The sequence below is a fragment of the Varanus komodoensis genome, unplaced genomic scaffold (genome assembly GCF_004798865.1).
Source record: "Varanus komodoensis strain SLA01 unplaced genomic scaffold, ASM479886v1 scaffold29_1, whole genome shotgun sequence".
Taxonomy (NCBI): Eukaryota; Metazoa; Chordata; class Lepidosauria; order Squamata; family Varanidae; genus Varanus; species Varanus komodoensis.
In genome coordinates this window covers 5154252-5176512 of record NW_025335759.1, presented here as the reverse complement: position 1 = coordinate 5176512, position 22261 = coordinate 5154252, and the positions used below count along the sequence as shown (strand labels likewise).

The 22261-nt window shown below is 41.4% G+C and overlaps 1 protein-coding gene across 5 annotated transcripts in view; it reads left to right on the top strand.

Moving 5' to 3' along the window:
* The window catches only part of WASF2 (WASP family member 2), a 36717-nt gene that overhangs the window by 5776 nt on the left and 8680 nt on the right, over nucleotides 1-22261 (top strand). For 2 of the 5 annotated variants that reach the window (XM_044434863.1, XM_044434865.1), the window contains exons 2-7: nucleotides 12279-12432; nucleotides 15014-15148; nucleotides 16165-16318; nucleotides 17668-17779; nucleotides 19761-19891; nucleotides 21938-22093. In XM_044434863.1, the coding sequence (XP_044290798.1) occupies nucleotides 12303-12432; nucleotides 15014-15148; nucleotides 16165-16318; nucleotides 17668-17779; nucleotides 19761-19891; nucleotides 21938-22093 (818 nt within the window). In that variant the 5' untranslated portion in view covers nucleotides 12279-12302. Of the gene's footprint in view, nucleotides 1-8332; nucleotides 11262-12067; nucleotides 12138-12278; nucleotides 12433-15013; nucleotides 15149-16164; nucleotides 16319-17667; nucleotides 17780-19760; nucleotides 19892-21937; nucleotides 22094-22261 lie in introns of those variants that run through there. The other 3 variants (XM_044434866.1, XM_044434862.1, XM_044434864.1) reach the window with 3 other exon arrangements.

Here is a 22261-nt window from a genome sequence, read left to right as displayed (position 1 = left end):
TCTTTTTCTGTGGAGGGCTGTATACCCATGCGAAAAGTTGCTTGGGGTCTGGAGCTAGTAGTGTGCAGATCAGGGTGGCTTGAAAGCTGTTTCACCATCAGTCTAAAGAGATTTCCTAAGGAGGCTTGGGTGCTTACTGCAAGAATTCAGTTTGTTATGTATGAGATCTTTCCCCTGGAAGTAATGGTAGTTTGCACTGATCTAGTTGCCTCTGTGTGTGAGTATCTGAACATACTAGTTGTGGAGTACTAGAACCCAGTCATGCTGGATTTGCTAATGTCTAGTGGCTGTTTACCCAGTCTTTTGTTTACATTTTGTTTTTGTACTGATTTGTATGCAAAATACTTGCTGTAAAATCTAATGCTGCTTTTAGAAGAGTTATCTAAGAAGTTAAAGGTAGTGGCTAATGGATTGATATTTCAGTTAGTGTGGAATCCACTGTAGGGATAGAAAACAAGTTAAAATGCAAAATATGTGGTGTGCCAGAAGCAGGAAATACATTCTACTGCTGTGGGGAAGTGGGGGAGGAGAGTTGGAATGCACAAGGCTAGAGATGTAAAATTTCCAGAAATCTTGAAGTCAATCCCAGAAGGGAAAAAAAGGGTTTCGTGGGGGGTGGGATTTGATGGAAAAATGCAGTGTAAGTAGTACTTATTTTGTTAGTGCTCTTTAAAGATCACAGGTCACTCCAGTTCCTTTTTTTTTTTTTAATTCAGCTCCCATCAGCCTAAGGAATCATGACCAATGATCAGAAATGTTGTTTATTGTAGTCCAAAACACCTGAAGATCATGAGGCTTTAGAGACTGATTTAGGAACCTAAAATGACCTTTATTAAACCTAAAGTTATATTAAGTGTGTTTGTACAGTCTGGTCGTTTGCCAGTGTGCACTTACAGTTACCTGAAAAGTGGAGGCTTGCCTGACCAATTACCTGGATCTTGTTGCACGAACTGGCAGCATATTTAGAATTGACACCTCTAACAAAAGAATTATTTGGCGAGATTAATTTTAATCTTGTCCAGTTCAGCACTGTGTGACCAACAGAGGCCTGCTTGTATACTACTGTAAATCACACTTAAACCTAATTTCATGAATTCGTCTAGTTCTTTTTAAAATACATCAGTATCAGAGGCCATCACAGCATCTTCTTGTAATGAAATATTAGTAGGTAATTAATACATTATAGTGGATAACTGTTTTAACAGTTTTAATTTTTGTATATCTTATTTTTTTCAGACTTGCATTGAGTTTTATTTGAGAAAGGTATTTAACATCTAATTAAAATAATAAATTTTGAGTCGAAACTACCAACTTGTTTTCAGACATATATTCTCCTCAGGACATGAGACCCAGAAATGTTTGTTGGGGAAGACAGTCTTTAAATGTGCTTGATAGTGGATTCTATGCAGAACTCGGGGTGGAGAAAGAATAAAAGTAATTCATAGGGCAGGGGATTGATCTGCTCTCTCACAACCAACCTAGCCAGAGGCTTCCCATTGTAAAACTTTTTACTGATTCTTTGGAGAAATGTGTTGAAGGCAGCTTGTGCAAAAGTTTTACCATACCTGTGAGTGTGCAGAAGTTTCTTGCTTTCCCCAGAGAAGTGTCCGTGACTTGCCTATGTATGATGCTGTACTGGGGGAAGGAGGATATTTTTGGCAAACTAAACTGCATCCAAGGATATTTCTATGTAGTCTGGCTCTGAATGAGAGGCTTCTGGGAAAAGCTTCAGTTAGTTCTGTTTTGATTGCTGTTATAAAAGCCTTAAAAATGCTGGATAGATAGGTTGTCAGAGCTAAGGTTGGTCATTACCCCACTACTGTTCTCCTGGATTCTTTAGAACAATACAAAATAACTTCTGAAAAACTAAAACAAATCTAAAATCTAGTTTGATTTTTCGTTTAGCAGAAGGCGGTGATAATTATGCTGTCCAGAAAGTGGTCTGCAACTAGTTCTCATGTAAAGCCATTGATCCGCAGTACTATTTCTTTTGTCATCAAATGGTCCTGGATGTTTACCATTCAGCACTGGATGGATGGAAGCTACTGTGTTTCCATTTGGCATCTTGTAGTTGCCAATATAGATTGGGGTTTCCAAGTTTTTTGAGTCCATGGAGAGGTTTGGCATTTTGAGAGCGCCTTGAGCACCACCACAAATTGAATGCTGTAAGGGGTGAGGAGTGAATCACAAAAATTATGGAAGTACCCACCCTTACCTGTGATTAACGTGTGTGCACCTGCATGTACATCTTATTTTGACTCCCATCCATCCACATCCCTGATTCTTCTCCCTTTCTCTCTGGATCCCCATTTCCATGTAATTTCATTTATTTACATGGGATGAGAGAACTCCTCCCCTGCTGAACATCAGCTGGTGGGGGCAAGAAGTCACCTTTCCACATCAAAGACCCTGTTATCCCAGGAGTCCCTAGTCTCCAGGAGTCCCTAGCCCACCCCCATCATTTTTCTTAATGATGGTCTTTTTTCCTTCATATTTAAGCTAAGGGAGGGAGGGATCCACTGGCTTAGATAAGAAAAAGGTACCTCCTGAGGTACAAGTGATCAGGGAATCTCTTCCAGAGGGGGAAATTTCTTGGAAAGCATCTAAGGCAGGTCTTGTGGATACACAGATGCCATATTGAGGATTCATGCTAAAGATGTTGGTTCAGTTGTTTGCTGGTGGGATTTTTCAGCACTCCTACAATTCAGGAGGATAGCATTTGGTGGTGTCATTAATTTATAGTGGTATAAATTAAAATACATTAATTAATTTATGTTCAGTGATAGATTATGTGGTGTAGGGCCTGGACTGAAGCTCTGTGTTTATGGCTTCACATATGGCAGAACTTGCCCTCTTTTTCAAGCTGCCTACAACATAACTGGAATTTACTAATGCTTGATTGGGTCAGGTTCATGATGCCTTCTGCTGACAAGCTGAAACATGTTTTATCTTGGAAGAACTTTGATAGTATTTCAGTGATTTCCATGTCTGAATTTAAAGCTTATCCTCTTTACCAAGTCCCATTCTCAGAACTTTCACAGTAGTAAAAGCTTAGCTGGCTCTTACAAAGCAGTAGTACTTTTTAAAATATGTAACAATGTGATTTATTTCTCAACAGTCATTGATGTTAAGTGATGAGGACAGCAGGATTGCAATGGAACTGCAGAATTTTCTCTTCTTTCCTATTACATAACATTAACATTTTACCTTTATAGGCATTTATAGGCTTTGTAGGCTTGAGAAAACCTAAACATCTTGTATTTGTGACATCCCTTAAATTGCTAGTTTGGATGCATTACAAATGGAGGTACTGGGACAAATGCTTAGCCAGTAGTTTCAGTCCCTTAATGTGATGGATATATATGGATTTCTCAAGAGTCTAGCCTGGTTCGCAGGCCATACTTTTGCCTTGCTAGAAAAGGCATTCTTTCAGCTTCCTCCTTTATTTATTTTTAAAAATTGCTTTTAAACACTCAAGTCACATTGCTGTTGCACTGGGAATTGTTTAGAGGAGCAAACTAATTGATAATGGAAAAATGGCTGACAGACTTCTTCATCAGAGATACATGGCAAGGGAGCTGCACTATATATTACATGATTTGCGCTCTGTAGCTCAGCAGTGCTCAGTCTAAACATGCAGAGCTTTGTGCCCTTAAGGGCTGTTCTGTGGAGGAAGTTGGGGAGAAAGAGGACCTCAGGCTGTAGCTCTGCTCATCCCGCCTCAATGAATCACTGATATGGGTGCTAATCCCCCAGACATTCTTAACCATGTTATTCTGTTACATTTATAATAGTTTCCATAACTAACCTGTTCTGATTTTAAAATTGTAATAATATCTTGAGGGAGTAAAACCTGAGGTTGTAACTTGAACTGTTGAAATACGTCATGTTAATTATTTGGAGTCCAAATCCTTATGCAGTCTTGGTCCCATTTAAAGGTTCTTTGGTTCAAATGCCTGAGAAACTTTTGCTGAACATTTTTAAAGGATGATATTGGAACCACTATCCATAAAATATTTTAAGAAAAAGGAAAAAAAATGTCTGCCATAGATTTTGTAATGTCAAAAGTTTGGCTTAATATGTATGCAGCAATGATTAATTTAAGATATTAAATCTGTTCAGGCAAGAATGCATGTACATATTGTAATGACTTCCTTTTCTTACAATTAAAGTAATTGGATTATATTTAATGAGCTATTTACATTTAATAATTAAGAAAAGACTTATCTTTCCGGTATTCCCTAAGTTCAACAAACGGAAGGGTGGGGGTAGTCAGTACTGGAATATAATTAACAAGCTATAAGTTGAAACTGAAAGAGCTGTGGGTCTGTTGTGGAAAATTCTGTTTTATTTCAGTAACTTATAATTGCTATTGAAAAAGCAGTGCATAACTTAAAATCTGAATTAAGGGAAAGAGCTGGTTATTTCTACAGACTTGCTTGTGACACATTTTTGGGTACACATCTTGGAAAATCACATCAGATACATATTCCTAGCTGGATGTAATGTGAGAAAAAAGCAAAGGGAAAATAAACATGCTTCTCTTTGTTTAGGGAACAAAGCCATACTTTCACAATCTAACTCATGCAAATTTTAAGTGTTGAGAAGACAGAGGGTATTACCCAGATGAGAAAGCAATATGCCACCCAGATGCAAATGAAAGTGACTGAACCATCCTCAGTTGTGTTTAGATACTGGAGATAATCCAGTTTGCTGAAAGGTGCATTAAAATTCTGCCTATTCTCACATGTCTTTTAGTTATTTATGGAATACTGTTGAGCATGGGAGGAATAAAAGAACCAAAGTCCTATTATAAATACGTTCTGGTCTGGTTACCTGGAGGGGAGGGAATGTTTTTGCCACAGGCAAGTAGTTATTTACAAGGTATCTTAACCTCTTTGTAACTGCTGCTGTGGTTCGGAAAGGCACATCCTGGGTTAAGTATGAACAAACTTATGCTGTAACCTGCACCACATGGAGTGCGAACCAGGAACCCTGATTTGATTTACAAGGCAGGAGGAGCACAGGCCCAAAGATGGCCTCAGCACTCCTGCCCTGTATAAGATGCCTGCAGCCTTCCAGTTGTGGAGGCTTACAGGCATCTCCTTTGGTTTGCCCCTTAAACTTCCTTTTCCAGGTGAGTTAATTATTGTTATACATGTAAACTGACTGATTTTCTTATTGGCAAACAAACTACATTTTCATTCATCTCAGTCTCGAGGAAATATAACGGAAATTGTACACAGTGGCAAGATGTTCTTGGTTGTGCCCTGAAAGGTAATTGTAGAAGTGGCTTGTATCCTTAGCTGTATTTGAAATAGTAAATTCTAATATCGAACAGATTTATTCCTAAGAAAAGGCGTAAAGTCTAGCTTCTGTGGTACTTTTCTTTACCATAATCAATTTAGTAAGTAATACACCTAAAATTCCCCATAAGGTTAAAACATTTGAAATTGTTTGGAAAAGTTACTTGGTGTTAAAATCTTGCAGAAAATTAAAAAGTTGTGACATTAAACATAAGCCTTCCAGATTGACTCATTTCAATTTTTTTAAACTTTCATTTGCATTAAATTAATGTAATACCAGAATTTATCCATGGTTCATACTATTAATATTCATACTTTAAGTGTATCTTACATTTGCTTTCATTTTGATGAATAGCACTATATATGTTGTTGGATTACAACTACCATTCTCCCTGAGTATTAGTCATGCTGGCTGAGGAAGTTAATGGGAACTGTAGAGCAACATGTGGGGAAGCAAAGTTGGGAAGTGCTACCATGTAAGAAGCATCACACAAGTACTTCACACATGTAAATAGAAATGCATAGAGCAACTATTAAGTAACATAGAAACAGAGTGAGTCAGAAGGGGTCTCCCGGGCCATCTAGTCTTGCTCTCCGGCTCTAGCCAGCTCCGCTCACAACATGACTGTCATGTGCATGGTAGGCCATGTTGTAATATATAAGTAAAATGTAAGTACTGTCCATAAAACATTTGGCATCATGAGTGTTCTCTTTTGCAAGCCTCTAGACCTCAAGATTAAAGAAAAAATTCTGTGTAGCTGTCTATTTCCATGGCTACTCTTCTGCTCCAGTTGTCCTTACCAGAAAGATCATTTTTGCAAAACCCTGGAAACAGAATGAATTGTCACACAGAATTACCAAATGCTGACTATTCAGACTAGCAACTTTTTTTTCCGTGCCACATCTGGACTGAGCTACAGTAATATTTCCGGTTTGTGGGTATCAGTATGAGCAATAGCTTGGGATTTTCCTAGTGTTGCATTCATTGAGCCAGGAGATTATTTCCCTTCCCCTGGTTCTTTGGAGAGAAGTAAAATCTGTTCCAAGGGAGTGATTAGGGATATGTATTACATTAGTCTTCTGCGTAGGAAATCAGAGTGTAGGGTCTTATTTGTGGTGAATATCCAAGCACAAACATGAGTGTTTAGGGTTTTATTTCTGGTGGACATGCCTGCACAAAGCCATTTCGGACATTTGGAAAAAGAAACCTACTAAAACCTATACCTGCCCTTTCCTGCCAGTTATTATTTGGCTGCTAGCTGTAGCTGGGATGTTAATGACAGATTCATTTGTGATATTTGCAGTGATGGGAAAGAAATGCTCATTACAGGTGGAAAGAAATAATATATAGCATCATGTGGCAATTGGTTCATAATGATCACTTGATACTGTTTGCTGATGCTCCTTCCTTAGTTTCATGTATACCTGTGAATATTGCTCTGTGCCCCTGGCAGAATTTTCTGCTGATCACCTTTTTATTTTCTGCTCTCTACATGTCTCTTCATAGTTTGCCCTGTGCTTTCCAGATTTACATAAATGGTGTCTTTTCCTGGCTGTTTCGCAGAACTGTTACTGCTGAAAAAAAGCTTGAAAAACTAAAACTCTTTGTCTTAAGAACTTTGAGGAAACTGTTGGCCTGCTTTAGCAGGATACAGTGAGACCTCTAACTGTATTGTCTGATGGGAGTTTTAGATTTCATTATTGTCTTCTTCCTTGCTTCCAGTCCTTCTGCTGTGTCTAGTCTACCTCTGGGCATTTCTGAATAGCGGTCCCTGAGAAAGTTATGCCAGAGGGTTGTTCTGCCTGGCTTTGCTGCATGGAACTGTAAAGGAAGGCAATGTTTTGCAACCAGGTATACTACAAGGATTTTTACCCTGAGTGTGCAGTGCAGGATGTCATCAGAGTCATTGCAACACTGTTTGGGTATAAAAACCTATGAGGGGGGTACTTGGTTGATAGAGGACGGCCTTTACAGCATTGCTAATTTTAAGTGTGTTTACACAGATGGTGTCTAAGAGAGAAGCTTCCACAGCAAAAAAAAAAAAAAAAAAAAAAATGAAATTAGTGGCTTCAACATAGGCCCCTGTCCTCTTCTCCCTTCCTTTTTCCTCTAAATAACTTGTGACACAGGCTCCTGGTTTCCTCTAGAAATTTATCTGAAGCCTTTCTTGCTGTTATATTAGGGGATGGTGGAACATGTTGGCTTCCTTCCTTTCTGGGTTCTCTGATTGCTTTCAAGGGGCCAGCGGGGTGGGATGAGGAACTTCAGCTGTTTGGGACCAAATGGTTATTCCCATGAGATTTTTTTTCTGGGCGAACATTTGTGATCTTTGATGAGAAGTTACCTGGTTTGTTGAGCAACATGACTGTGGCTCTGTGTGTGCGCTTGTGCATGTGTGTGTCCGTGTGTTCTGTATCCTAGAAGAGTTTACTTAAATCTCCGTGGCAAGAAAGTTTAAGGCTTATGTTGTTCTAGTCAAAGCCCCACCTTGCAATTGTGATCCTTATGTTCTTGATGAGCACTCCCTTTGTAACAATTCAAACCCACCATGCTAATAATGCCTGCATATAAGTAATAACCTGTTTCCTGCAGCCAATCTGCTATTAATACATTATGTACAGGTGGGAAACCTCTGTCTCTGACATGGCTGGTGTTAAAGTGCCAGAAATAACCAGTGAACCTCATAGAGCACAGCTCAGCCGTTTCTGCTTTCCAAAGCCTAAAATAAGGCACCATTGGGGATTAGATCAACATTTGACTTGGGATGTGGCCTGCCACTATAGGGAAAAAGACTGCTGTTGTAGGATCAGGGATTATGTTTGTCCAGATCAGTCCCCCCCCCCCCCCCCCGCAGCCTGGTGCCCTTCAGATATTTTGGACCAGAACCCCCAAATTCTTAACTATTGTTGATGAGAGTTAAAAGTCCAAAATATCTGAAAGGCATCAGATTGGGGGTGCTGATGTAGGTCATTTGTTGGGAGGGTGTTCACACCCAAGTGGCAGGCGCCTCCAGTTCTGCTTTTCTTTGCTAGTGTCGTGCGAGACAGTCCACTATGGAGATGTTTGTATAGAGATAATGCTCCAACTTGATAATGATATTGTAGAAAAAAGAATGTCCCCCTCTTCATTTTTTATAGAGTAAGGCTAGAGTACAGCTGGAAGTTTAAGTAATGTGTTCTTACTTTATTTATTTATTAAATTTGTATAAAAGTGGCCCGTTAGCATCATGCTGTCTGGGTGGCCATTACAGTAAAAATGTCAATAATAACATTAAATAAAACAGTATAGTTAATATTGCAATAAATAAGATAAACAATATATGTATATTCAGACAAAAATGTAAATTAATAAGACCAGTGCTGTCAGTGGAGATGTTTTAAGTCGTTCTATAGGTCCATTGAAAAGAAAAGCTTTGTTAGGCACTTAAAACACAGTAAAGTAGGTGCTTGACAAATCTAATGGCAGGGCGTCCCCCAGTTGGGATGCCACCACAGAAAAGGCCCTCCTTGCAACCTCCCCCTTATCCTCCCTAAGAAGGAGGACTTGTAGGAGGACCTCCATCGATGATGATCTCTCTGTAATCTATTTCAATGTGACAAGTGACATAGTGATTCTCCTTGACCCTTCTTTTTCTTGGCTGCTGCTTCCTCTTTTGTTTGTTTTATCCCCTCTTTTTGACATTTATCTTTTTCTTCACATTAGTACTACTGTCGTGTTTTTCTTGCATATTTATGTTGAAGTGTTACATTAAAAGATCGGAATGGTGCGTTCTTGGAAGCAATGGAATTCCAAAATGGAATCCCTGGATTAACCCAGCAACTAGCTTGGTGGTGGTGGTGGTGCTGGTGGTCATCATTGTCACTGAGCCAGATTGTAGTTGCCTTGCGATCAGTTACTTGCCACCAGGTTTGACTATAGCTTCATGTCCTTTTCCCTTGCGACTTGCTGCCCCTCATCCCTTCATTTTCTTGTAATAACAAATTTAGTTTTATTAGCTGTTGTAGCTTTTCTTCATAGCTTAGCTCTTTCACACTTCGTATTTCATGAATATGTATTTAGGTTATTTGCGGATATTTCCCACAACTGTGCAATGCACACTCAGGTAAACTCAGATGGAGTTCATAAACCTGGTCCATCCTCACAATCTCAATTACTTTTTATCTGCTCTTATTACTAAACTCTAGAACAAAACAGCAGTTCATGCTCAGGACATTGCAAGGGCTTGGTGTTCTTCTAGTGACTGTTGAGGAGTTCAACAAGAAACTGTTGCACATTTTCTTTCTTTTCTTTTCGCCTTTGCTCTTTGTTTATATTCATTTATTTGATTTCTTTTCAACCTTTGGATTCCAAAGGATTTTTTTCCAGTGGCTTCCCAGCAGTCCAGAGTGTGTCTTATGAATGCCTCAGTGGGGTCAGGCTGTGAGTGTACAGTTGCCCAGAGTCCATTGCTGTTGAAATTGCTATCCAGGTCTCTAGTCCCTTAGATGAGAGCTGTACAAATAATTGTTCTGCTGTGGTGTGAGGGAAATGTCACTGATAAAGCAAAGTCATGCTTTGTGTAATGCACTATTCTTGGCAAAAAATGGCCTTTTAATACCAAGGCCTGTTTTCCCCTATAATGTTTAGAGATGCATGCTCTGTTTTTTGTAGATGGCATTGTGCATTTTCCTCCCCTGTCCCTGGGCAGCCAGTGTGGGGAAGCTTAGCATGTGAGGCATATGTGGAAAAACTCAACATGATACTTAGCAACACTAAATGATCCTTGGCATTATAGAGAACTCAGTACAAGGATCCCCTTAAACAGGAAGAGAATTTTCTAAGTGGCCATGAACGGCCAAGCCAATGCAACTATAGGGATATTACATGTAATTGGTTTTATTGTTTTTAGTGTTTTAGCATTTGTAATATTGATTGTTTGTTGTAAGCCGCCCAGAGTGGGATGGTGTAACTTAGCGACCTGTAACAGCATGGTTTGGACCCAGTGACCTTCTTGGCCTCTTTTCAACTCTACTATTCTATGAGTCTAGAGATTCTTGTTGGGCTCATGGGTAGCATATAAATTAAAAATAAATATTGGCATAGATTCCATGTTTCCAGTACAGAAGAAGTTTGTGTAGGAAAAACCATTAAGATGAAGCTGCCCTTAGCCTGAGTTAAGTTCAGATCTGAGTTTATCAAAGAACATAGTGCATGACTTTGACCTTTTAACCTGTTTCCTACCTATAATCTTATAGGTAAACAACCCTGCTGTGTTAACGCAGCTGAGTGAAAGGCTGCTTTCTGTGCTGAGAAGTACTGCAAATTATCTGAGTATTAAAAACATATCTAGAAGTGTGTCCATATTGGAGATTGTGCTTACTGATACTGCAAGCTGGCTGACCTCTGCAGTACCCGGGCACAAGACATCCCATTAAGAGGTGGATAAATTCCTGTCAAGATTTCCTGGCTCTTTTTGGCTCTGGCTGTTAATTTCTTGAGGTTTTTGTAACCTCATGTTACACATAAAACCTTGGATGCTGTTCTGTGCCCTCCAGATCTTGAACTCCTCTGCAGTAGCAGGTCAAATTTGGAAATTCAGATTTTTGGCTTGGGAGGTAATTAGCAAAAGCTAATATCTGCTTCATTCCCTTAACACCCTGATAGAAAAGCATCCAGGAATGACTCCTGGACCTCAGAGATAAGCTGCCAGCTGCCACAGAGACTATAAAAGGGTGGTTCAAAGTCAAGCTCAAACAGCTGACTTTAAAAGAGAGAGAGAGAGACTTGGTTTGTTGTTGGTGGTGACAGGAAGCCGTGCTCCCCAAGCAAGCTGTCAGCTTCCTGCTTTTATTTTCCCCCATGCTATCCACAGCAGATCAACGTCTTTGTCATAAGACATCTGTCTCCTCCGGCAGAGTTATTCACCATTTGACCTAGGCGGGGGTCCCTCCCTTGTCTTCATTAGCCCACAAATGGTAAGGTACTTTATTTTTGCTAGTTGGATAATCCATAATCACTTGGTTCTGTTCTTCCTCAGAGCTTAAAGTTCTCAGACATATCAGTCTTATTAAAGATGGAAGCCCTGGGCATGCAGACAGTATAAATAGACTATATTTGTTAGGAATTATGTGGGATGACCATTAACAAAATATTGACATTCTTACTTATTTTGGAGTATGTGTTGATTTTTTTTTTTTACCCAGACTCTGTAAAACACAAAAAGAAGCTGCTTTCTTCCAAAGATCAGGATAAATTAACTGCAGATGCTTTGGTAATATCTGTTTTTGGAGAACAAATAAGTGTTTTTCTCAGGAAAATCCTCTCAAATCTTGTAATTTAATTTCTAGTGGTAAGATCTCCCCCTGACAAGGATTGACTCCTCACTGCTGTCTGGCTTTGTAAAGCTACCTGTGTGCACATAGGCTACAGTATCTTTAAAACCGCAGCTGCCTTAGTGGGAAAACCTTCCATCACAAGGGACTTTGGGGAAAATGGCGTAGCCCTCAGGCTAAAAAGCAGTTGCTAGCAAGCTTCCTGGTCAGCTAAAAGCTCTTCCTGTTTTCTCATGAGAGCCCAGCTTATCTGGCACAACAGAAACTGTTAACCCTTTCCCACCTAAACAACAGTGCAGTAATGGTGTTGATTTTTCTGTCAGCCGTCCGTGCTTTTGGGGATGCGCTCAGCAGTGGTCGAAAGAGCTAATCTAGGTGGTTTTGAACACATGCGGAGTAAACAGGCTAGAGCAGCCCTGTGTGTATTCTGGTTATCTGGGCACTGTTCAGTTGGCGGTCCAGGTTTTTCTGCAGCAAGCCATAAAACAGCAGGCTCCTTATTCTGGAATCACACTTCTGGTAGGTTTGTGTGTGTGGTTGGAAGGGAGGGATGCTGTGACTTAGATAAAACTGATTTCTGGGCAGGGAAATGAATGCTGCACCTAGGATTTGTGGATGAGTAATCCTTTTCCTGTTCGGGATATGCGTTTTATCTTTCAGAACACCGCCTGAAGCTGGTCCACCATGCCATTAGTAACAAGAAGCATTGAGCCAAGGCACCTGTGCCGCCAGACATTGCCCAATGTTCCAAATGAGCTGGAATGCGTGACCAACATCACCCTGGCAAATGTCATTCGACAGCTGGGCAGCCTGAGTGAGTACCATGGCAAGCCTGCATACTGCCCGCAGGAACGGTTGGGCCCTCAATTTGGCTGCCTTCTCTCCTTGTGTTCCTATTTCTCCCCCATCTGTTTTCCATGGGTAGTGCTAAAAGATCTTCCTGGTAAAACCTTTGTGAACTTTGATTAGAAGCGCAGATGGAAGGAATACAAGGTGGGTTTTTTAAATGGCCTGCGTACAGAAGCCCTGGGCTGAGAACCTGCAGTACACCGAGATCATTATCAAGCACAGCTCATCTGTTTTCAGGATCCAGTAGAAGTAATCATTTATCAGAATCCTCCAACAATAGAGCAACTTGATGATTTAAACTTGCTGCATTACTCACTTGAAATTCCTCAGCAAAGGTTGCAAACAGCCTTTAAGCCACTTTTGGTGTTGTATATTTTTGCAAATGACAAATATGGACAATTGGCCCGAACACTATTTAGCTGGTCTGTAGCCATGTAAAAGACAGGATTAAAACTTTAGACAGAGACTGGGTAAAGTGAGAAAGCAGCAGTCTTTGTTTTACCTCTTCTAAAATGGTTAAGGGATTGGAATAGTCTTTTACAAGAAGTAATTCACTTATTCATAAATTTGTGAGGTAGGTAGTCAGAAACTGTTTTGCAGGAAATGTTAAAGCGGAATACTTGGGCAGAATGTCATTTTGCAATTCATATTTCCTGAGCAAGCATGTGTGCTACCTGGTCAATTTGGACATACTGATTTGCAACTAAGTAAGTTGTTATATAATAACAGCAGAGTCTGAAGCCTTTGATTCTGTAAATCATATACCTTTGTTCAGACAGAGTGTTTTGTTTGGCTGCTTTCACTATATACATGCGAGAATATTAAGCCAGTTAACTTATTGGAAGGTTAATGGAAGTCCAGTTGAACAAGCTCGAGCAGTCATCTTCATCTTTATTCATCAACCAATTCCCAATACTGGGAATTTTTGCAACTTTAAAAAATTAAGTATATTATGCATTTATGCATAAACATACATAAGACCAGAACTTTGTATCAACAAGGGAAAAAAATGGGCTGGTCTGATAGAATCAAATGTTCATAATGTGAGAATCAAAAACATTGTATAACTCATGTGGTTGGAAGGCATAAAATAGATCGTCCTAGCAAGATGCAGAGGAGTCTGATCTGGATCCCATTGGTCCTTGGTTTAAGGAGGAAGCCTACCCTGCACATGCATGGTACTGACAGGCAGACTCTTTACCTCTGACTGGCAATAACTTCACAGGTTGGGTGGGATAGACAAGAAGGGCCCACTGAGAAATCAAAGCCAAGCAGGCCCTTCACCAGCTGTGCACCTCTTCTGTCTCAGCACCCAAGTGGGCCTTAAGAAAGAGCAGGTGTGGGGTGGGCAGAAAGGCCGTTCTTCTTCGCTGCTTTTGCCAAGGGATTCTTACACAGTTTGGCCTGACCACGGCCTATTGTGTCATCTGCATTTGGTTGACACACTGAGCCATCAAGGACTTCCTGAACACTGGAACAAGCCATGGCTCCTTGGAGTGATTTATAAGCCATCCCAGGGTTTCACGCAACATACCAATCCACCCCTTCTGTGGCTTAGCATGTCACGTGAACCCAGGCATTGCTTCTGATTATGTATGTGCTTTTTTACAGACCCAAGTAATATCATGGTTGACCCAGTGAGGCGTTGTGGTAGATCTGTGTGCTGCTTTCTCCCCTGCCGCATGCTGCCTTCCTCTCCCCCACTTGGGCAGAGCACCAGCACCTCTGCTTGCAAAACCAATGTGCATACCTGAGAACTTCCAGTGTGTGGGGCTGCCACTGCTTACATTTTTGAGCTTTCAAAAGCAGATGGTAGTGTATCAGCAAAGAAATCTGGATGTCGCTGTAGGATGGAACTTGTGGGAGGCAGTCTGCTGGTGGACCTTTTGAACTATTCAGGAGTGTTGCTACAGCTAACGCCAGAAAAATTTATGTGGACAAATCAAAATTCTTCCCACTGTAGTGTGTCATCTGAGACTGCTTGTATCTTCACCTTTGTTACTTTCCTGCCCAACAAAAAAAGGGCTGCAGTGAGCTAAGCTTTTGAATTGTTGGCACTGTTTGGTTTTCTCCCAGTGCAAAAATTGGCAGATGCAGAAAGCCTGTCTCTGCATCTTTAGGAATAGCTGAATTCCCTTGAGTATGTAGGCATTACTGGAAAAATAAAATACAGGTCAAATACAAGAGTAGGTGTTGCAGTTAATCAAAGACGTGTGCCGAAAACGGTGGGTCAGAACCACCCCAGAATAAAGCACACCACTTTAGCAGAAGATTCCTTTTGACCGAAAGTGCTGAGCACGTGTTCTTTCTAGCAAGTCTAAACACCTAGTGGTGCTGAACTTACTAGCGTTTATTGGAAGGCTGTATTTTGAGTATATCTCAAATCTGGGATCCATATGCATTTTGAAGCTGTGAGGAGGAGCAACCATGGTTTAACTGGTGGTGGTGGGAACCATGTCAGGTTGTTTAGAGATGGGGGAAGAACAAGTGGCTGTCTCTGTGTCTTCAGAAGTATGATGTTTTGCTTTCCTTTCTCTCCTTTCCAGGTAAGTTTGCAGAGGACATATTTGGAGAGCTTTTCACTCAGGCAAACACCTTTGCCTCTCGTGTGAGCTCTCTAGTTGAGAGAGTTGATCGGCTTCAAGTCAAAGTCACTCAGCTGGATCCCAAGGAGGAAGAAGGTAAAGGACCAAAATGATAGACATTTTGGCCAGCTGTTCTAAAAACCCTTATCAGCAGCTGAGGAATGCCTGTGCCACTGACATCAACTTGAAAATAGGGTGGGACACTTATTATTCAGCAGTCAAATGTCAAGATATTTCATGTAATCAAAAATAGAATTGCACTCTACCTTCTAATTGTTTCTTGGGGGATTCCTTGGCAGTAAATGGCTGAAATGAGGGCATCTTACCAGGCAGTTTTCAACACTGGAAAGACACATGCCTGATCTTCAGTTAGGGCAGAGTTTCTGACCTCTTTCCTGAACAAGTCATATGGCCTAGCTTTTCCTACTGGCCATGTGATTTGGCTGCAGGGATTTCTGAGAAAGAAGAGAGAAACAGGGTTCCAGAAAAATTTTGAAGCACACACACACAAGCTATTATCAGTGTGTCAAAGAAACACAATTACTACTAAATCCATTGCATTTGCTAGCGGGAGGGTTTCCAAGTTGAGCCAGCATGATGATCTGCGTGGCTTTATTGTCCTCCAGAGGATTCTCATCGACAGTCGGATTTATCACAGCCACCATTTTCTGTTGTAACTTTTAAAATAGTTGACTGACTGGCTATTTGATGTGGCGTTGGGTTGCTGTGAGGGGCATGGACCGGTCAAATGCAGCCCTGAAATAAGCTTTTCTAAATGCTTATAGGTCTCTTAATTGACTGTAGGAGTTTGGGTATGTCCCCGTATTTTATTTAAAACGTTCTGCTAAAAGAAAAATAATTCTGTAGCATTCTGGTTCCTTAGGCCATATGCATCCTTATTGGCAGTTAATTCCTTTTCCAGGGTTCACACACAGCATCAGATGAAACTGTTAAAAGAAGTTTATCTTGAAAAACCTCTTTAGAGAAATGGCAAAAGGATCCACGTTGTCACTGCAGAGTGAGTTCTGCAGAGAGAACTCAACAAATGCTGGCTTAACTTGTGCTTTGAGTTGATTTCTCTGTTTTTCTTTTCTTCCTTTCTCTCCTTTTAGTGTCCCTGCAAGGCATTAACACAAGGAAAGCCTTCAAAAGCTCCACAACTCAGGACCAAAAGCTTTTTGACAGAGACTCTCTCCCTGTGCCTGTCCTTGAAACATACAGCATTTGTAATATGCCTCCACCTCTTAATATCCTCTCCTGCTACAGGTAACATGCTTTGTATTTATAACCAAGCAAGAAGACTGCCTATCCAGTTGATAAGATTATGAACCTGCCTTCTTCCCTAAAGTCTGTGGAGTGGCTCAGGTAGCTCATTACCACTGTCCATTCAGAGCATTGATGTGCCTTCCTTATAAATAAAGGCCTGGTCTGTTTAGTTGAGAGGAGAAATATTACGATTATTGGAGAGGGAAATTCGGAAGGAAGGATACAGATTTGTAAGAGGAAATGGGGGGAAATTTCTCCTGTAATATTGGACTATAGAATAATTGAATGAATTCGCTACTTGATCTAAGACCAAGAATAACATACTACTTCATATAGCTTATTTTGGGTGAGTTCTCACATCATAAGCCACACTGCGAACAACCAGTGATGGTTTGGCTGATCACCATGTGCCCAACAGAAAGTGGTTGCTGTGGGTGGTCCCTTCCCCTCCTTCCTTCTCAGTCCTCCAGGTGGTAATTCATGGCACCTGATACCTCCTGCAGGCCTCTTGTTCCTCATCACTGCAGTAATTGAATTATTTATAATTTCCTTTGGGTATTATGCTAATGGTTGTGGCTAGAAAATTGGTGATTTACTCTCTGGTATAGCTTGTGATCATAGCTTTTAAAATCACGCCACAGGGAAGCGAAATCCTGATAGCACTACATAAACATCCAGAATTGCAAAGCCAACATTTCTTTTGTTGATGCGCAACCTTTTGTGCAGTCCAGCTGTTTTTTCCCCGCTTCCATGCATGCAATTTTTAATGCATATATTTGCATGTTGAGTTGCCTGCAGTAGGTGCAGGCTGTTCTTCTGGGCAGTGTGACTCTGTGCTGGCCGCTCTGTGTGGTGTCAAGCAAGGGATGCAGCTTCGGGTGGAACACTGCAGTAAAAGCAGACATGCATGCTTCTGACCCTCTAACTATGCCCTCACTGCCTGTAGGGTAATGAGCCTAGTAGCTGAGGAGCGGGGGATGCTACGTGGTCTGGAATACAAATGTCTCCCTGGCTCATATCCATAAATATCTTTTCCACATGTGAAAGGTAATTACAAAATAGCTGGAGGTAACTATCTTTGAGATAAAGGCTACATTGCAAAGGTAACAGTCTACACTGTAGAAAAACCCTGCTTTGTATGTCTTGAAGGTGCAGCAGGCACCTTCACTCGTATAGGATGTGACTTAAGAGATGCAAGCGGGAAGGGACTGAATCAGTGTTTTTATTTTAAGAAGGCAGGGATCTTTTTTACAAGAATGTGGTTTCTGCACCTGTTGTGTGTGTTGCATGTAGGCTTCAGATGAAACATTTGACCATTTTGCTGAGTCTCTGTCTGGCTTTTTTCCTAGGGATGATGGCAAAGAAGCACTTAAATTCTACACAGATCCATCCTATTTCTTTGATCTTTGGAAAGAGAAAATGCTGCAGGACACCAAGGATATCATGAAACGGAAGCATAGGGTGAGAGAGCTTGTCAGTCTCGTTGTGTTTTTAACCCTTAAACAGAGCAAGGGAGGGGTAAGCCTAAGAGCTGGTCCCTGTCTGAATCCAGGTGGACCTTCGTAAAGGTGAATGTGGGCAATTCTGTCAAACAACTGGATTGGTTCTTTTGATTTCAGATGAAGCAGACAAGTTTTCTACATAACTTGCTTCATAAGGGGTTTGGTGTTGGCACAGTCATCATTTTTCGTTAGCAAGGGTTATATTTAGAGCTGCTTTGCAAAATCCTTTGTATGTTGCTAACATCTCTTTTCAGTGCCTAAGGATGGAATTCTCTGTCACTGTCCACTGAACACAATGGGGTTTACTTCAGAACAAACGTGCATAGGCTTGGGCTGCAAGCTATTTACTCTGAAGAAACTCATCAGATGTGTACCAGGCAGGGATAGTCACACATTCTGCAAAGGATAAACAGCATTTGGAACCTTTGCTCTGTTCTCCTCTGCAGTAAATAAATAAAGCAGCGGAGGGATTTTGCTCAGAACTAATATTGTGAGCCGGTCCCGCTTTGCCTTCCCTGTGCCTTGGTGTGCAGTCTGAATTGCTAAACCCTCCCGTTTTCCCAGAACTATCATGGTGGAGTGGAAGCATGGGAAGAACAGCCCCCAGGCCAGGATGGAGGTACACAGAGATAGTCACCTGTTAGGCAGCATAGAAATAAAACAAATAAATAGATAAAATACAGCATCTGAGTCAATTTCCCCCTGCCTTGATATGACCTCTTTAGGTGCAGGGGGGATCAGCATCTCTTTGCTTTCCAAGAGACTATGGAGAGACAACAGACTCCTTGTTCTCACTCAGGAAGCACTGTACTTGCTTCTCCCATTGCTGTGGGCCAGGAGCTCATGTGTGCATTGCATTTTTCCGGCATGGGGTATCTTCTCCAGTGACATGGGGGAAGGTTTTTTTTTTTCTTCAATTTATATCCTGCCTTTTTCCTACAAAGAGCTCAAGGCAGTTTACATCATTCTTCTCCTCCATCTTATCCCCACAACAACAACCCTGTGAGGTAGGTTGGGCTGAGAGTCTGTGACTGACCCAAAGTCACCCAGTTGGCTCCATGGCCGAGCAGGGACTTGAACCCAGATCGCCTGAGTCCCAGTCCCATGCTCTTATCCACTACACCACACTGGCTCTCTTTTCCTTCCCTGCTGTTTTCCTTCCCTGCTGATGACCAGCCGTGCATCTGCGTGTTTGTGCGCTCGGATCCTTGTTACTGTTTCTCCAAGAAAGGCCCCTAGGATGCCAGCATGTTGTAGGACAAGGTATCATTCCTGTAATTACTAACTATAGGAATATGGGAATTGATACTGCACAGAAGCGGGCACATCAGTTGTCCTTTGAAGGTAAGAAGTAACATGCTGCTTGTTGCAGGTAAAGCTTCCTGAGAATGAGAGAGAATGTTCCGTTGGCACAGTAGAGCGTCCTCTTCTGCCTCAGCCCTCTGAACTCCAAAACAGGGAACAGCAGTTAGCAATCTGTGTGCATCTTTGTACAGTGCCCCTGCAGATTATTGGGGTAACCACAGTGAAGAGGTGCTGTGCAGAGTGCCAATATGTCCCTATCTCAAGAAGTACCGTTAAATGGAGGACCAGCCTAATAGTTAGCTGCTACTTGAGGTTTGGGTGAAGTAACTGAGCAACTTGGCTGCTGAAGTCTCTAGAAGAGCTTAAAAGTCTTTCTGATTTTATTAGAAAAATATTCTAGCTTCATCTTTTGGTTCAGGAGGGGACAGTTTATAGTCTCTACAGTATCTATTTTCTAATTTGATAAGATATGCTCCAGCAATGAGGAAACCACTTCTTAAAGGTTTTATGAGGTACTCAGGTTTGTGGCTGGACCATTTTTACTCTGGTCAATGCAAGAAAATAGGGCAGAACTGCGCACTAATATTTCTGAGTCTCTTCTAAGAGGTGTGTTTTTTACATTGATTTATTTATAGAAAGAAAAGAAAGATAATCCAAACAGAGGAAATGTGAATCCTCGGAAAATCAAAACCCGGAAGGATGAATGGGAGAAAATGAAAATGGGACAGGAGTTTGTCGAGTTAAGGGAAAAGCATGCCCCAGGAGGGTAAGAAAAACCAGAATGCTGAGCATGGCTTATCTGAACATGAACCACACTGCTCTGATGTCTCTCTGATTGCATAACTGCAGTCTGGAGAATGCCTTTTCTTTCTTTAGTGAACATTTGAGCTTGAGAGAGCCAAATGCCTCAAGGTCACACAGCTGTGGACTCATTCCTAACACCTCTCCTCTCATCTCAAAAACTTCATGGGAGAGAAAGCTGCCTAACGCCACCTTCCAAACAGCAACCTGTTTATGTTACGAAACAGATTGGCCGTACTAGGTTAAAGTTACCTTCCCCAACCTGATGCCCGTCGGATGGAGGTAGACAACTGCCACAGTACCCCAGCCAACATGGCAAAGAGCCATGGAACCAGTGACCAGAGCTGGGCTACCCATTCTGTCAGGCCATGATCTTTGAGCTACTGAAGAAGACTTCCCAGATGGTCCCTTTTCGGAGGCCCTTAATGTGTGCCCACTAGCATTTATTTTCCACACTTACTTGCTCCAGTAATGAACTGGAAGTGTCAATTAGGTGTCTTGAAAGGCTTTTTAATTGCATTGGCAAACAGGTGAAACTTGAATAATTCTGCATATTATTTTTCCGTCCATCATTTGCAGCTTAGGCCTGTCAGGTAAGACGCACAGTAATTTTTTAAATTCTCTGTGAGTATTATGCTGAAGCAGAGCTGTGCCAGAAGAGACATAATTAGGAGTGGACTTAAGTAATTTTTTTGATGTATTTGCTTGCCTCTTTCACAGGATGCTATTTCATATGAGGGGAAAGGTGGGAAAAGCACAGAGTAGAACATTGTTGGTGTTTTCACCAGTGCTTATTCTTCAAATAATTTGCGGCATTTACTGTTTCACTGTTTTGAACTATGTCCATATCTGGTTAGGTCACTGGGACACAGACGGGTGATTGAGCTTCAAGGAATTCAGCAACCCTTTGCCATGCTGCGGCTGTTCTTTGTAAGAATACATTGCTTTGAAGGCAGCCGCAGAACCTTCCTGAGCTTGACCATTTCCAATAGCAAATGGACAATCATGTATTGATATTTTTATTTTGTAAAGAAGTGTGCACATAGAACTCTGCCAGAACGATCACCCAACAAGGTCGAAGGGGGCTCTTCACCTACAGGGAAGCAGTCAGACATGCAGTGACTTATCTGCAGTCTGCTGTTAGGCAGTCCAGAAAGAGCTGAGCTGTGCTGTGTGAAACTTCCACCCATTTTCTGTCACCACCACTGTGTTCTTCCTCACATTGTTCCTGCCATGTTTGAAAGACTTGACTAAGAATTACAGGGTTAGGAAAGAACTGAAGGCAAACTTCACCCAGCCTTTTTGCCTGAATGTTCTCTTCACCCCACAGCGCCTATTTATTTTTTATTATATTATATTATATTATATTATATTATATTATATTATATTATATTATTATTTTCAGTATCACCAAATAGCCAGTCCTCTCTAGGCAGTGTACTTACAGGTATTAAATACAGTAAAGTACAATATGGGATTTAAACAACTGCTAAAAACAGTTGACAATGCCCGCCATTTCCATGGGCAGTTTAGAGCTGGTGAACACCTCAGCAAAGAAAGGGGTCTTAACCTGGTGCTAAAAAGTTAGTTTAAAAAAGGCAGGCAGGCCTCAGTGTGGAGATCCTTCCTTTCCATGTTCTGTTTCTGTTCTGTGTGCTAATGAGCCCACCTGCACTTAAATGCAGATAAATATGCAGACTGGTGGATATGCATGCTCAGCATAGGCAGAAAAGGAGTGAAACATTATTCTCTGCAGATGTTTTTAGTAAAGGGTCTAAGCAAATGAACCCACCTGGCTTCAGTGCTTGAAGGTATGCAGAGAGAGGACCGGTTGCAGTCCAGACTACCAGATAAGTTGTTGCGGAGTATCAGTACTGGAGCAGCCTGTTCTTGATGGGTGTGCCTTGTGCTTTTTCTCCTGACTTGAATATCCTGCAGTGAAGCCTTGGCAGCGATGAAACTTGGCTGGTGAGGCCGCTGTTAATCGTAACCATCTTTCTGTCCTTTATAGGTACCCAGCTAATATGGTGTATCAGAATGGCAGCATAGGCTCCAATGAGAGCGTTGAGGCCAACTACTGCCCTCCCCCTCCGCAGCCAGATTCAGTGTCTTCATCACCCCCTCCGTTTACAGACGATAGTCTACCACCACCACCAATGGAATTTAGGTAAGCCCTGCTGTAACTAAAGTAGATGATGCAGAAAGGAATTCTGTGGTGAACCATTTTCTAGAACAAGTGCTCAGGAAAGACCCTAACTAGCTTGTCCACAGAATTTTCATCCATGAGTTCTGCAGAAACAGTTTGGCAGGAGAATTGACGGAAGTTATTTTTAGT